This window comes from Camelus dromedarius, chromosome 33 (assembly GCF_036321535.1).
Source record: "Camelus dromedarius isolate mCamDro1 chromosome 33, mCamDro1.pat, whole genome shotgun sequence".
In the NCBI taxonomy this organism is placed as follows: Eukaryota; Metazoa; Chordata; class Mammalia; order Artiodactyla; family Camelidae; genus Camelus; species Camelus dromedarius.
The window spans coordinates 15,044,720-15,059,625 of record NC_087468.1 but is presented as its reverse complement, the minus strand read 5'-3'; the positions used below and the strand labels follow the sequence as shown (position 1 = coordinate 15,059,625).

The following is a 14,906-nucleotide window of genomic DNA, read 5'->3' as shown; positions in this document are numbered from 1 at the left end:
GGAATCTGAAGATACAGCCACTGATGGCAGTCACTCCACTGTAGCAAGTTCTTTTGGTGGGAGGAAGGAGCCACTCACCTCTCTGGCTGCCACCCTTTGCTGCTGGGACACAACACGGCTGGAACCTGTTGGAAATCTACTCTCTAGTGCATGAAGGAAAGCTGTTTATGGGGAGGCGTCTCAGTCTGCTACCACATGCTGGGGAGGATGGCGGTGCCTGCGGAAGCTGCCGGGCCGCTGTGCCCTGCAGGGGCCCGGAGCCGGGGAGCCTTCGAGCACGGCGGGAGCCTGACGCTGAGAAGGCTGCACACGCTGCTTTCGAGGGAGTGCACACGAATCAGGAAGCAAACCCTTTCTTCCTGCGGTGTGTCTCTAGCACCCTCTTCTGACAGGGCTTCAGTCGTAGCTGGCAAGAAAAAATCTAAAAGGTTCGAATCTGTTTTCACAGAGCAGGCAAAAGGGGTGAATTTGGAGCTGAGGGGCACTAAACTGATGACCTGCCCAGTCCACCGCTTTGACGACCTGGCTGCCACATGTACTGCACACCCGTGAACCCCACGCAGCAACAGCCGCAGCAAAGGAGACAGCTCTGTGTATGCCTGACAGAGACAGCTGCCCTTCCTACCAGTGAACAAGTTTTAAACCTTTCTCAAAATGAGATGTGCAGCCCCAGGAGCCCAGTGCCCAGTGATGGTTCTGTGCTCCTCAAATCCAGTCACAGTCACACTGAATATTAGGTTGTCAAATTAACTTCCAACAAGTTAACTAAAAAATGGAAGAAGAGAAAAAATGGTGAGCACCTGCGAGCTACCATGTGCACAAAACAAGCAAATGGGAAATGAGCAGAGCTGCTTGGAGTCCTCATTCCCGCAGGTGGGCCCCGCGCCGTGAGCGATGCCCGCGCTTCTTTCTTCCACCCCCACCTCCCTGTTCACTCTGCCCGGAGCTCCAACCTCAGCTATTCCAGATGCTGCACCTGGGACGGCGACCAGATGTTCAGTCTCTAAGGCCGGGGCTCCTTGCTCATCCTGCTGTGCCCCGCCCCCCCCCCCCACCGCCCGCACACACTTCCTGGGTGGCTGTAGTTTTCCATTAACCTCCGTGACTGGACGTAGTCCATTTTGCCTCCGTTGTGCAGGAACAACCCGGTTTCCCTTCGGTAGTCAGGATCAGTCACTTAGACAAGTGGTCTACGTTCCCCTGCCCTACTCCCCCCCCCCCCCGCTGGTTCACTAGCATGAGCAGCCCAAAATGTCCACGTGGCAGTCTCATTTTCGATTTAGTGGCACCATTGTGTCCTCTGATGGAAGCATTCTTCCCCCGGGAACTAAGATCTCCAGGCCAGCAGGGCTTAAAGTTGCTGGGATAGGAAGCAGAAATTCTGTGAGCAGTTTATTGGGAGGAATAGAGGAGTCCCTCTGACATCCACCGGCCTTGTAGACCCATGCATATTGGCTATGGGGGAGGGAGCACCAGACAGTGGTCTGATTCAAAGCATATACCGCATCCTATACAACGAGCACCAGACAGCACTGTAACTGTTCTCAGTAAGCCGCTCCACCTTTCAGTTAGGCTGCCCGCTCCCAGATGATGGTGTATGTGGTGAGACCAGTTAATCCTACAGGCATGAGTCCGCTGCTGCGCTTGCTTGGCTGTGAAGAATTCCTGGGTCAGATGCAATGCTGTGCACAGTGTCGTGATGGTGGGCAAGGCATTCTGAGAGTCCGTGGGGGGTGGTCTCCATGAAACTAGTAATTGTACAACTATTAGTGACCGTAAGGTAGGTCAAAGCAGCAGACTCAAATGGGGCATATGTTGTCTCCAAAAAAGCTTACTAAACACTGTACTGCCTCTGTGTGTGTATGTATGCATGTGTGTGCGTGTGTGTGTGTGTGTGGTAGGTGATAGGAGGTACAGCAACTTAGAGGGGATACATTGATATACTTTTGACCATTGACCCCCAGAAACTTCACTGAGGTGACAGGCCCCTGAATTGTGTTGGGGTTAAATTCCACCCTCTTGCTTGCTGACGTCTTACTAAGGCATTTAAAGTACTTGGTTCTTCCTGCTCGTTGGATCCAGTCATCATGATATCATCAGTATGGTGGACTGCTGTTGTGCTTTGGGGAATGTCAAGATGATCAAGATGTCTGTGGACTATGTGAGGGTAGAGGGTAGGAGAACTGACGTCCTGATGCAAAAGTGTGAAGGTATACTGTTGACCCTGCCAGGTAAAAGCACGTGACTTCTGGCAATCTTTATAAATGGCTTTGGGAACAAGGCATACTGAGTGCCAGAGCCTGAGCTGTACCAGTAAGGAAGCTGCGTCTGGGACGACAGCTTTGATGGGAGTCAGCGTCTGATTAAGTTTATGATGTCTGAAGTCATTCTCCAAGATCCATCTGACTTCACAGACCTTCTGCCACTGTCCTTTTAGTCTAAGGTACTGCCAGTTTCGCCCCCACGTTCCCTTGTCTCCCCCCTACCCTGGTTCATTCACACTTCCGCCAGAGTAATCTTTTAGGGCACAAATCTAACCATATCACTCTCCCCTACACCCTGATCTCTCGCTTAAGACCCTTCCTTGGCTCTTAGGATAAAGACTGAAATCCTTAGCCTCTAGTTTCACCTCTCGGGATGTTTCTCCTGGGCCTCAAAGCCAGGCTCAGCCACAAGACACCCCTCCTTTGTGCCCCCTGCTTCCCCTGCCTGGGGTGCTCTCTTCTTTAACCTCCTTCTCTGCTTTTACCTCTCCGACCTCTCGTATCTGCTCAGTACTGTGCATATCTCTAGTTGATAGCATGCACCACACCTGATGTATCCCTTTTTTTTTTTTCTCTGTGACTCTGATTAATGTCTATGCTCTCAACTAGACTCCTAAGTTCCAAAAGGGCAGACAGAAACTGTTCCCTTTGTGCCCAGCCCTCGGGAAATACTTGACACTCAGGAGTCAACCACTAACTTCATTAAGCGAATGTCATAGGGCTGAGTCTGTGTTCTCTGTATCCTTCATTGGCACAGATGATTTTGTCCCTTTGCACCCTCCCTAGCTGTTGATAGTAGGTACAGTTGCCTGAGAAGTTGGGGGCCACTGCTTAGAACTGTCACATCCTGTGTGTGCAAGCTTAAGGTCCCCTTAAGGTCCCCACGTGGCTTGCTTCCACCACCGCTGTCTGAGCCAGGGGCAGTGTCCTTTCTCTTTAGGACAAGGAAATGGCACTTTGTTAGCATCAATGCAGACACTGCATCACGCAGGAACTGGTTCCTAGTGTGCTTGGTCCCAAGTGAGCTTGGAGGAGGTAAGTCACAGCAGAATGCCAGTCCGCCTGGCATTTCAAACGAAAGTTGGGAGTTCAACCTTACAAAAAGATAAAAAGAAACCCCCTTTTTACATCTTAACAAAACGCAACAGCTCTTGAGTAGGAGAATATTCCAGATAAGAAATTCTACCCAATCTCGTTCCACCACACTTGAGTACTGCTCTGTTCACCCTTGACCATGCCAGGGACCTCCTGGCTTTTAAAAACGTTCAAGAACTTCACATGTCTCTCTGTTTTGGTTCTTTATGTTCCCATTATTTTATTCTTCCGAATTTGGGATTTTGTGAGTTAGCAAAATAAGTGTAAAAGCGAGTGTCTTGTGCACGTGGAGATCTGGGGGAGACAGGGTCCCGCTTCTCCTCCACTGTCCTCTTGGAGCCAGGACTTGGAGAAAGGCTGTGGGCCTGCAATGAGTTCCCCTAGGCCCAGTCATAGGGGCGCTCTGGGAGCTGGCTTCTGTGGGGTGTGAGGGCACCCTGGGCCGGAAGCCCCCTCCTCAGACCCCCTCCAGAAGATGCAGCCTTGGCCTCAACTCACACCCAGAGAGGACGGAAGTGGCTCTGGTTTCAGGCTGTGGTTACAGACAGGACAGACAGGCCGACCCAGGAGTGAGTGCACAAGCCATGGGTGTGTGGTCCACCAGCCTCAGGGCCTTTTGAAGAAAAGATGTGGGGAAGATGAGGGCTTCTTAGTGTGGGCAGGGGCAGGGAGCCTGAGGAGGGGCCTTGTCATGCGGCAGAGCTAGAGAGTCCTGAAGATGACCTCACCCGGCTCCCCCTTTGTCACTAAGGAGAGTGGGGGCCAGAGAGGGGCAGCATGGCCTGGGGACCCGTGGCCAGGCAATGGCAGGGTTGGGACCAGAGCCCCCTGTTTCAATAGGGATGGAAGGCCCAGCTCTTCCTGGCAGCACCCTGAACCCTAGGTCCCACCAGCTGGCATCACTGGGGAAGGATGACATTAAACTGGTCCCTGTGGTGAAGGTCTGAGGTGGGGCAGGCATTTATTCCCCACCGCCTCCCACAGGGGCTTCTGATTCCAGAGGATGTCAGGAGCAGGCTGGTCCCCTTCCCTTCCCTGCTCAGATGGATTAGGCAGCCCTGGGGTGACAGCTCCAGGAGGGCAGGGGGCTCACTTTTATTCACAGCTCCAGCCCTTGCCCCTGGAATGTGGCCTGGCCAAAGGCACTCACTACATTTTAAAATAATGAGTGAAGAAATAAATGATTATTGAGTTAGGGTCTTGCTCAGGGCAGAATTGCAAAGTTAACCAAGTTTGTACTCAGGGGCACTTCCCTCCCACAAGGCGCCTGGTGCAGCAGCAGCAGCCAGCCCATCCCTCCATCCTAAGGTGTTACTCTGACCCAATGACAGGGGGAGGGAAAAGGGGGTATCTCAGGAGGGAGGGGTCAGGTGATGATGGAGTTCCTGGCATCTGATGGGGTGGTGTCTTGGAGCAGCGAGTTTCAGGAAAGGCTGGCCTTGGTCTGAACACATCAAATACTGGAGATCAGCAGGTCCAGAGGGTGAGCTGTGAGGGGAAGCCTGGAGGAGGTGCGGAAGCTCCCCTGAGGGCTGGGACCGGGCGAGGGAGCCGGGAGCTGAGCCTGGCGCTGAGTGTGGCAGGGATTCTGGGCAGAGGGGTGAGTGGGGCAGAGAGAGGTCATTCTGGTGGCGGTGCTGCCAGAGCCCTCAGGAGCCTCGAGCTTGGCCTGGGGGCAGGGGATGGAGCAGCCAGCTGCAGTGGCCTCCTCTTCCCGCTTTGGGGACCGAGTGGGCCCCCTTCCTGATGCGAGCAGGACCCATTCTACCTCTTCCCCCATCAATTGGGGGCCTGGACTCACCTGGCATGGCTTTGAGTTCTCATCAGAAGTCAGGGCCGAGGACACACTGGAGAGGACTGAACAGGGTCGCACACACCCCCAGGGCCTGCCACAGGGACAGCATTGGGGCCTGAGGCCATGCATCCTCCCTTCCCAGGTCTGAGAGGGTCGGGAGGCTCCTCCTGAAGGCTCTACCTGCCACTCCTGTTGTGACCTCACAGAACCCTCGGGCCACTCCCTGAGCCATAGGCCTGGGTTTAGAAAGAGAGGTGGGATGCTGGCCCCACCTGGTAACCCCCCACCAAGCACACACTGCTCAGTGTACACCCCCCATCCCATGATGTGAATCAAATTACACTCCTTAAAGCTGCCCCCTTCCTTCCCATACTCCTCCTTTTTCGTTCTTTGGTGATTTTTTCTTGACTTCTCTGAGACTGCCTTTTCTCTAGGAAAACATGGGAGGGCACCTCCCACTGGTGGGCTGGCACTCCTGGGGCTGCCCTGCACCCAGGGGGCAGGGCCTCTGAGGCCCATGGACTGGAGAGGGCGGGGGGGGCTCTGGGAGCTGAGGAAAGCCCTGGGGCCAGCTGGGAGGTGTGGGCGTACCTGGCAGGTGGTGCGGGCGTCCCAGCCCCTGGACACTAGGGCCTGCAGCTGGGGCGAGTGCCGCTCCACGAACTGCTCGCACTGAGGAAGAAGACAGACGGAGTGGAGGGGGACCCAGGCCGGGGGCAGGGCTCTCCTGCCTTGCTGCACGGGCCTGCCCACTTATCTGGATCACTGCAGGGCTCCCCCCGACCGATGCAGGCCCAGCCCTCAGCCCCCACGGGGCAGCTCTGGCTGTAAAACTGCACAAGCCAGCGTGGGCGGATATGGGGGTTTCTGTCGGGAAAGCCAGGACGTTGGAGGTGGAGGCACAGGGGCAGAATCTTGGCCCTCTGCACTTCCTCCCCCTAAATTTCAGTTCTAGAAGCCATCCTAAAGCTCATCTGGTCTTGGAGACCACATGTGATGGGCAGCGGGGACGCCCTGTGTGGAAAGCGGCCTCCTGCGAGGGGAGTCAGCTGGCCTGTCACCCACTCTGAGTACTGGCACTCCAGGCCTTCAGGCCCAGTCCTCTCCTCCGGCAGGTGGGTTGGTCCCCACCGAGTCACACCAGGAGGAAGTCTGGGGCTGCGACAGACCTGGAACCCTGGAGAAAAGGCCAGGCTCTCTCCTGCTCCCGCCGGCCCTGGCACTGCTCACCTCCTGGTCACTAACGGGCCACACTCTTGGTTTAGGAGGGAGGCTGGCTGGTCCTCTAGAGCCCATGACCTTTGGCCAGAGACAACTCCTGACTTCAGCAGGTTTGGCCTTGAGTTACAGTCCCACCATTGTTTGGCCCACGTCCTGTTTGCCTATCTGAGCTCCTTAAGGGCAGGGCTCCGGCCCACTCTGTGTGTCTCTGGCTGGAAGCCTTTCCTGGGCCCGACCCTCCACCACAGGCAGCCCTGAGTCCTGAGCCTCCTGCCAGCCTGCGCCTCACCTTTTGCCTGTCCAGCCAGGAGCCCAGGCAGGCCTGGTGCATCGCCTGTGGCACGGCCTGCTCGCTGCTGTTCCCTGCCTGGCTGGTCACAAACATGCAGAGGTGGCACTCGGAGTCTTGGGGTAGCCATTCTCCTGGCAGAGGCCCCAGAGTGTTGAGGGCTAGAGAGAAAATCCAGTCAAGGCTTCTCTGCAGAGTACTCAGTTCCTTCTTTGCTACAGTGCAGGGCAACTGGAGACCGAGCGGGTCGTCCAGGGCCAGGGGTTGGGCAGGGATGAGAGTGGGTGACAGACAAGGGCTGGGGCTTACTTGGGCCGATGACATCCTCGCTGGAGCACCGGAGGACAAGGCCGCAGACCAGCCGGGGCAGCATGCGGTCCAGCAGCGCATTCAGCAGGATGACGACGTAGCGCTCGGCCAGGCACTGGCAGATGCCCCCCACCACCAGGGGTACCACGTGGCACACCTGGGCCACAGCCGTGGCCAGCACACCCTGGGGCGGGGGCCGAGAGAGGGCAGGGTGGGACCTTTCCTCGAAAGCCCTACTCTGTGCCCGGCACCAGCTGGGTACTTTGTAGGTAGACCTCCCCTTGTTCCCTTGGAGAATTACTATGCTGTTTATAGATAAGAACACTGAGCATCGGGGAGTCCAGGGGACTCACCCAGAATCACTCAGCTGGTGCAGGAGCCAGGCCACGGACCCACCCCTGACTTCAAAGACTCTGGAATTGCTGCAGAGAGGTGGGCATTGCTAAGGCCACGTGGCAGCCTGGGGCAGAGACAGAACCAGACCCGGACTTCTCCCTCCTGACCCGGGGCGTGCTGTGCTTCCGCACGGGAGGATGCGCTCATTCTGCGGCTCTGGGAGCCAGCAAGCCCCTGGTTTCAGGAGCCCCCGGGGGAGGCCAAGAATCTCCCCACCCCACCCTTGATTCCAAACACACCCTCTGAACTGAAGGGCAAGGAGCGAGGCGGCAGGCATGCTCAGCCCGCCACCCCCTTACTCACTCAGCCAATTCATGTAAAGAACCTCCATGCATTAGAATAGGTTACAGGATATGTTGTTCAGCACAGGGAACATGGCCAATATTTTATAATAACTTTACATGGTGTATAACCTTTAATATTGTGAATCACTATATTGTACACCTGTAACATATAATATTGTACATCAACTATACTTCAATTAAAAAAAAAAGGAACCTACATGCGACAGTCTGGCTTGGGCCCTGCTTTTGCTTGCAGACCCCGCTGTCCCTCAGCACCAGGAAGGCCGAGGTAGGAGGTGGGCAGAGGGACCTGCACGTCCCTGGGGTGCGACACCTTCCAAATGGCACATTTCACCAAATGTGCGCATTTGCTTGCATCGGATCACTATGCTACTGCGACGGTGAGGGGTCCCTGCTCTGTCAGAGGCTGGCCCGTCTCCCTGTGCCCCGGGTCCCCCCCGCCCCACCTGCACAAGGGCCTCGCACCTGCGTTGTCCCCTCATTACTTCTGTCGGTCTCATCACCATGTGAACACGCTAAAATAGCTTCTGTCATTGAAGAGCCTCACCCATCTCCACACCCCTTCCCAGAAAAACCGCTTTGGGAGGGTTGCTGACACTCCCTGCTGCTCTTTCTGCCCAGTGCTCCTCCAGATCAGCTCTCATGGTCACCTGGCTCCTCCCCGCTCATCTCTTGTCTTGATCCCTCAGCAGCTTTCAGCCCAGGTGACCACCTCCTCGTTGCTGAAGCGCTTTCTTCCTTCAGCTTCCGTGACGTCACGTGTGGTGTCCCCACCTCCATGGAGGTCCCTCCTCGTGCTCGTTTGCTGGGTTTCCCCTCCCCACCTCCACCTTGTCCCAGCCCCTCTCCACCTTGTCCAGCGAAACCGTCTGTTCCCTTGGCTTTCAGTCTTTCTGTAGCCATGACTCTCAGACTCAGGTCTCCGGCCCTGGCTTGGGGATCAGGCTGCCTGCTTGTCATGTCTTCTTGCTTGCTGCACAGGCATCTCAAACTTCACGTGGCCAGGAGAGAACTGATCTTTCTGTTTCTTCTCAAGTTTACCCATCTCAGCTGGGGGCATTCCCAAGAGCCGGTTGCTCCCGCCAAAGTCCACAGTCTTTGCTGGTTCCTCTCTCCTCCCTGCTCCCCAGGTCCCGTCCATCACCAAGTCCTGCAGAGCCCACCTCCCAGACAGGTCCCCAGGGCCCCCACCCCCATGTCACCCCACCCCCATGTTCTCCCATCGTGATTTCTGCAGTCATTTCCTAAGTACCCGCCTTGCCCTCACTCATCTCCCCCATCTGCCCAATCCGTTCTTCAAACAGCGCGAGAGCGGTCTTCCTAAAGTGTGAATCCGGTCGTGGCCTCCCCTTCCACAACTGTTGGATTCAGAAGAAAATCTAGCCTTCCTTCACTTGTCCCAGACGTGTCTCCCGGCCCCGCAGTCCTGACCCTCTGCTCCCTTCTCCGACTGCTCCCCACAGCCTGCCTACTGCAGACGCACGGCTGCCTAAGCTTGTGCCCCTCGAGGCCCTTTGCCCATCGGTCCTTGTCCTCTAGATCTCAGCTTAACCATCAGCTTCTCTGAGATGCTTCCTGACCAACCAACCTCTCGTGTCACTGTCTCTCCTCGTCTGTTTTAATTTTCTGCCCTGAACTTATCACTACCTGAAAAAAATCTCTCCCACCACAGCGCACACTCAGGAAAGGATTCTCTTCTGTACTTTGACAGCCGGCATAGGGCCTGGCCTATGGGGAACAACTGTGGGATTAACTCTAGGTCTGGCACCTACCAGGTCTAGCCTGAGCTCCGGGGTCCCTTGGGTGGGGGCAACGCACAAATGGCCCCCCTCCAACTCCTCCAGCTGGCCCCTGACGGGGGTGTGAGGAGTGAGGGGAGCCGTGGGGGGCCCTGATGAGCTCCCTGCGGCGCAGGACGCCTCACCTTGGGAAGCACAGCTTGGATCCGATTGATCAGAGTCCTGCAGAGCCAGCAGAAGGGGAGGGGGATGGGGAACCGCTGCTCGGAGAGATCCTAGGGGAGAGAATGACAGGGAGGCAGGCTGGGCTCCTGAGGGAGAAGCCTCCTCCCGCTCAGCCTTAAGCCCTGCTTGGAGCTGCTGGTCCCCTTTCCGGCTCTGCCCCTCCCAGGGCCTCAGCTGTGGCCTTAGCCTTCTGGGTCCCCACCTGTCTCGTGTGCTCACCTGTGTCTGGGGCCCAGGCCTCGCCTGGAGGGCCCCTGGCAGCACGGGGAGGACCAGCTCATCCAGCAGAGGGTCCAACAGCTCCGGCTTTGGACTCTTGGGTTTGCACAGGCCCAAGTGCTCGCAGATGGCCTTTGGGTTCTGGGACACAATGCAGGGAAGGGGGTGCTCAGGGTCGGAGAGGGAACCCTACTCTTGCTCTCTGGCTCAAGGACTCAGGGACTAGGCTGCTGTCTTTGGGCCTGGAATGGCGGGGAGCAGGCTGGTCTGGGGCTGAGGTTTGGGACCCTGTGGTGGAGGTGGGGGAGACCAAAGGCAGAGATGGGGCCACATGGGGACTTTGGGGCAGGTGTCTGGGAATGTGCGTGAATGAGGGTGAGCAAGGATGTTTGTGAGAATGAAGGAGGATGAGTCCGTGAAAGTGTTTGTGTGTGTGTATTTTGCGTGAGACTGTGTAGTGTGAGCGTGGGACTGAGTGGATGTTTGTGTGAAGGGTGAGGCGGGGTCTGTGTGGGTGTTTGTAAGCGTGCGGGCCAGGCCCACTGAGCACAGCTGAGTAGGTGGGGCTGAGATCTGGGCACCTGAGGGGTTGTGTGTGGGGGCTGGGGTGCCGTGTGTGCGGGCAACTCCGGGCAAGGGTAGGGTGGGGGCTGTGCGGTGCAGGAGGCCGGGAGGAGGCGAGACCCGCGGGGCCTCACCATCTGGCTTTGGAGGTGGTCGATGACCCGTGGGAAGTAGATGTCCAGCATGTGGTGACACTGGGGCACCAGCAGCTTCAGGGAGAGGACGTCACACTCGTGCTCCAGGAACTTCCGAATCCTGTCCTGGGAGGCGGGAGGGGGAGGGGAGCATCAGCCGGACCTCTCTGAGGTCGCCCCGCCCAAGCCCCTGCCTGGCCGCCTTCTCTCAGGGCCCTGGAGTTAAGAGGTAGCCGGGCACAGGCAGGGCTGTGCCCCCAGGAACGCGCTGTGCTGCTGGGCTTGCTCCCAGAGCCCACTTCCACCCAGGGGGCGCCTGGAGTCCCCAGGCAAACCCGGGTGTCACCCCTGGCCTGGAGACGGCTCCTGGAAGGGACTGACCTCGTCTTTCTGCTCTGTCCCCCATCTCTTAACTCCCAGGCTTCATCCAGAGTCTAGGCCTCATCACCTGGAAAATGGCCTCCTTGGCCATCTTGGTGAGAATGCGGGCGATGTCCTCACATTCCTGGCACAGGTCATCCTGGGAAGGGGAGCCCCAAGGTGGGCACATGAGTGGGGCGTGCTTCCAGTTTAGGTGGCTGAGGGGGCTCTCCAAGGCACAGGCAATTGCCCACCATGCCATCCATTCCGTCCGTCCCATTCTATCCCATCCCATCCTCGCCAATCCAATCCCATTTCATCCCGTCCCGTCCCATCCATCACATTCTGTCCCATTCCATCCCATCCCCTATGGGGCCTCCAATCCCTCAGGCCCATTCAGAGCCTACCCAGAACCCTCTATCCCAGACCTGTGGTCCCAGTGCACATTTGGGTGGTACTCACGGCCCCCGCGTGTCCCCAGACTTCCTGTAGGCAGTGCCCTAGGGCTCTGCACTGCAGTGCTTGCTCCAGGCTTTGGCACCAGAACTCGGGGCCCTGGGCACAGCCCGGGGATGAGGTGGTCCCATCAGCTGCTGTTTGGGGCCAGTGCAACCTTAGAATCCGAGCCACACCTGGCACCCGGACCTCACCCAACCTCCAAACCCAGTTTTAGTGGGATGCATGGCTGTTAAACATGCTGGAGCCAGACAGCTCCGGGTTCTGCCTGCTTTAGTGCCCACCAGCTGTATGACCTTGGACAAGGTATGGAGCCCCTCTGAGTCAAAACTTCTTCATCTTTGAAATAAGGATAATGTACAGACCAGGGGCAATGCCTGGGACCGAGCCAGGGCTCAGGAAGTGGTAGGGACGGTGGTGATGTCCCCCTCTGCACGTGGCCCCAGGTGGGAGGGGGGTGAGGAGAGGCTGGGGAGACTCACCAGTGCCTGGACCACGGAGTGTGGGCAGCAGCAGCAGCAGCCACGGCAGCAGGTGTAACTTGGCCATGACACTTCAGCAGCCTGGACTGCGCAGCCAAGGCTCCTGCCTGGGGCCGGGGCCCTTATAGCTGGGGGCTGGGGTGTGGGGGCAGGGCTCTGTGGGAGCAGCCTTGACCTCACTGTTTGCCTTTGCCCTGGAGGGCCCTCCAGGTGCTTTGATCCCCACCTCTTCCCAGCAAGGACACTCCTGCCTGACCTCCCCAGCCCCGGCCCCCCTCCCCATCTCCTGACTGATGTCATTTCCTGCTCCCTTTTCCCCCCACCCCAATCCTACCTCCCACACACCTGGACTCCTGACTCCCTCCAACCAGGGGGCTTTTAAGCCTTCACATCCGCCATGTCTCGGGGTTATGGAAGGGAAACTGAGGAAGGGCCAGGGCAGCCACAGTGTTTCCCCCTCCTGTCTCTATCCCAGGCCTCTCAGCCCTCCTCCGCTCTTGAACAAGGCTCTTAAGAGCTTCCTGCCTGGCTCTTGGCCCAGAGCAAGCACTGGAGGGCAAACCTGGGACCCTCCAAGGCCGCCAGTCCCCACCTTCTCCTTGGCCTTTCCTCCAGAAGACTCCCCGGGTTCTGTGAGAACATGGTTGGCATTAGTCAGAAGACTGTTTGTATGAAAAAAAGAAAAAACTGAAATGCCCCAAGTATTGAGACAAGGGGCACAGCTGGTGGTTCAGGAGAAAGAAACTGTTCCCTGCAGCTGTCAGGTCAGGCCCCGCTGGGCAGGGCACCGCCAAGGACAAGTTCATCACTGACCAGGCGCAGACGCTACTGTGAGTGCAGGGAGTCAGGAATTGGCTCGCTGTCACCACCCTGGTGGCCAGTTTAGCTGATTCTCGGGGAGCCCTCTCCCACGGAGGCTCAGGGGCTGCTACTCCAGGGAGCGTCCAGCACCCCTGGCAGGGCAGGAGTCAGTGCCACTGGACTCAGGGTGGCCAAGTGACTCCCTCGAGGTCACACAGGGGCTCGGGAGGTTTCTGTTGGCCTCAAGCCCTCGTTGGTATGACAAACACAGCTGCCTCCTAGGGAGTAATCAACAGTGGGTGTAAATGTCTGCCGAGGACGGGCCCCGTGACTTGCGTTCTGCCCAGGAAGGGGAACAGGAAGGATGTGCTTGTAGCTGAGTAAGTGCGGGACCAAGGTGGGGCGCTGCGGGCAGTCAGGTGCGGGCACACTCAGGACTGACGGAGCCCGGGGGGGTGGCGGGGGCGGTCGCAGGCACCGCTCATTGTACCCAAGTGCTGGAACAGGCCCTTCTCACAGCCCATGCCTTCTCCTCGCTCACATCACAGCGCAGAGTAGGCCGGCCTCGGGAGGGGCTGCTCTGGTCCACGCTGCCACTCAGGGGCCCAGGCTCCTCCCCCTGCTTACTCCGCTGTCCCCCAGGGCGGGGGTCCTCCCGCGGATCCTCTGCACCTGGCCGGCAGGGCACAGAGAGAAAAAGTGGGAGACTGAGAGGGGCGTGTTGGGAGTCAGGCCCGGGAGCGACCTACATTTCTGCCTCCAGTTCTTGGCCCAGAACTCAGTCACATTGTCCCACTGAACCAGGGGAAGGTGGGACATGGGATGTTCCTGGGTGCCCAGGGGAAAGGAACACGGAGTTGGACATTTGGCACCTTGAAAGGCCTCCTGGCAGTCTTTCCCAGCACTTTTATTACATTTTACTTTCTTTCAAAAGAACGAATTTCCCTGGGAGAGGAGACGAGAGGGAGGGCACTGAAACTTAGAGTTTAGAAAGAACTTTCCCTCATTCATTCCTTTGACCAGATAACAGTGAGTGATGTGGGAGCTGGGACCACGGTGTGCTCACTGCCCTCGTGGACACCAGGATGTGTCCAGGGACTCCCAGAGACACTTGGGAGTGGAGGGGACTTTATAAGGGCTGAGATTCTTGCGGTAGCTGGAAGGGAGGGACCCAGGAAATTCAAGTTATTATTCTGGCATTGATTCCATTTTTAAGCCCATATTGGAATAACCAGAAGAAGTAATGGATTTATTTATTCATTCATTCCATTAAAAAATATGTAATTGGCAGTGTGCCAGGCACGATTCTAGGCACTAAAGATGCAGAGGGGAGCCAACCTGGTAATGTTCTCGCATTCACGGAGTTTCCCTCCCCGTGGGTGCCGTTTAGGGTGGAAGGTGTCCGGATCTCTTTCACTGAACCCTGGGCCCGGGGTGGGGGCAGGGATCCCGTCTAACTCCTGCCTGTGTTCACACAACAGTCCTGACGCGCTTTGTCCACAGTGGGTGCCCAAGCATCCTTCCCGGTCTGAGTGGTCCGGACGGGTGAGTCCTGCTCAGGATGTTAATAGCTTAACACGCGGGCCTCTCCCTACATGGCACTTTGACGTTCCATCCAGAAATGAAACACCTGAGGGCAAAGGTGGAACTGAAGTCATAGGCTTTCTTGAAGGTAGCAAAAAAAGAAAAAAAGAAGTTTGACTTTGGGGACGTTTCTGTTACCTGTGTTAATTAATTTCTGGTTGCCAAAATACATGTGTCGGGCATTTTTATGTCACGAATAAGCGGGAACTTGCCTCAGTGACTGCAGGAGACCGCTGTCAATGTTTCCTCCCAGCGTCCACTCCCTTCCTTCTGCGTCAGTGCCAAGCCTTTGGGGGGCCTGTCCCTCCCTCATTTCAGCCATCTGCAGGGACATCCCTGCCTGTTGCCAACCAGTCAGTGTGTCCCGTTGACTTGGTGCAGTGATGGGCTGACGGGTGGGTACGCAGCCCAGTTTGAACCTCACTGCTGTGAGATGTTTTCCGTGACTTCAGGGAAGAAGGGCTTCTTCTGGCCACCAAGAGAGCTACTGGGGAGCCCCACTCCCTGCCTGGGCAGTGCACAGGACACCCCAGAAGGCAGAGGACAGGCAGAGAGAGACGTCAGATCCTGGTGACATGATCTGAGCCTCTGGATCCAGCTTTGCCTACAGCTACTTGCTCTATTTCTGGACTTCCCAATCACATGAACCAAAAATTTCCTTTCTTGTA

General features: G+C 57.1%; 1 protein-coding gene across 4 annotated transcripts; it reads right to left on the bottom strand.

Moving 5' to 3' along the window:
- Positions 1–3,538: 3,538 nt before the first annotated feature.
- On the bottom strand, positions 3,539–11,939 carry SFTPB (surfactant protein B). Of its 4 annotated transcripts, none has more exons than XM_031441325.2 (11): positions 11,854–11,939; positions 11,378–11,508; positions 11,004–11,075; positions 10,556–10,681; positions 9,858–9,998; positions 9,599–9,688; positions 6,974–7,157; positions 6,665–6,825; positions 5,746–5,826; positions 5,161–5,245; positions 3,539–3,972 (listed from the first exon to the last, which is right to left on the bottom strand). In XM_031441325.2, the coding sequence occupies exons 1-10, from the start codon at positions 11,918–11,920 to the stop codon at positions 5,183–5,185; spliced, it is 1,116 nt and encodes a 371-aa protein (XP_031297185.1). In that variant the 5' UTR covers positions 11,921–11,939; the 3' UTR covers positions 3,539–3,972; positions 5,161–5,182. The 4 variants fall into 4 exon arrangements, with proteins under 4 accessions (XP_031297185.1, XP_031297183.1, XP_031297186.1 ...); XM_031441323.2 differs by lacking the exon at positions 3,539–3,972 and adding an exon at positions 4,525–4,861; XM_031441326.2 differs by lacking the exon at positions 3,539–3,972 and adding an exon at positions 4,525–4,861 and having other exon boundaries at positions 6,974–7,088.
- Positions 11,940–14,906: the final 2,967 nt, after the last annotated feature.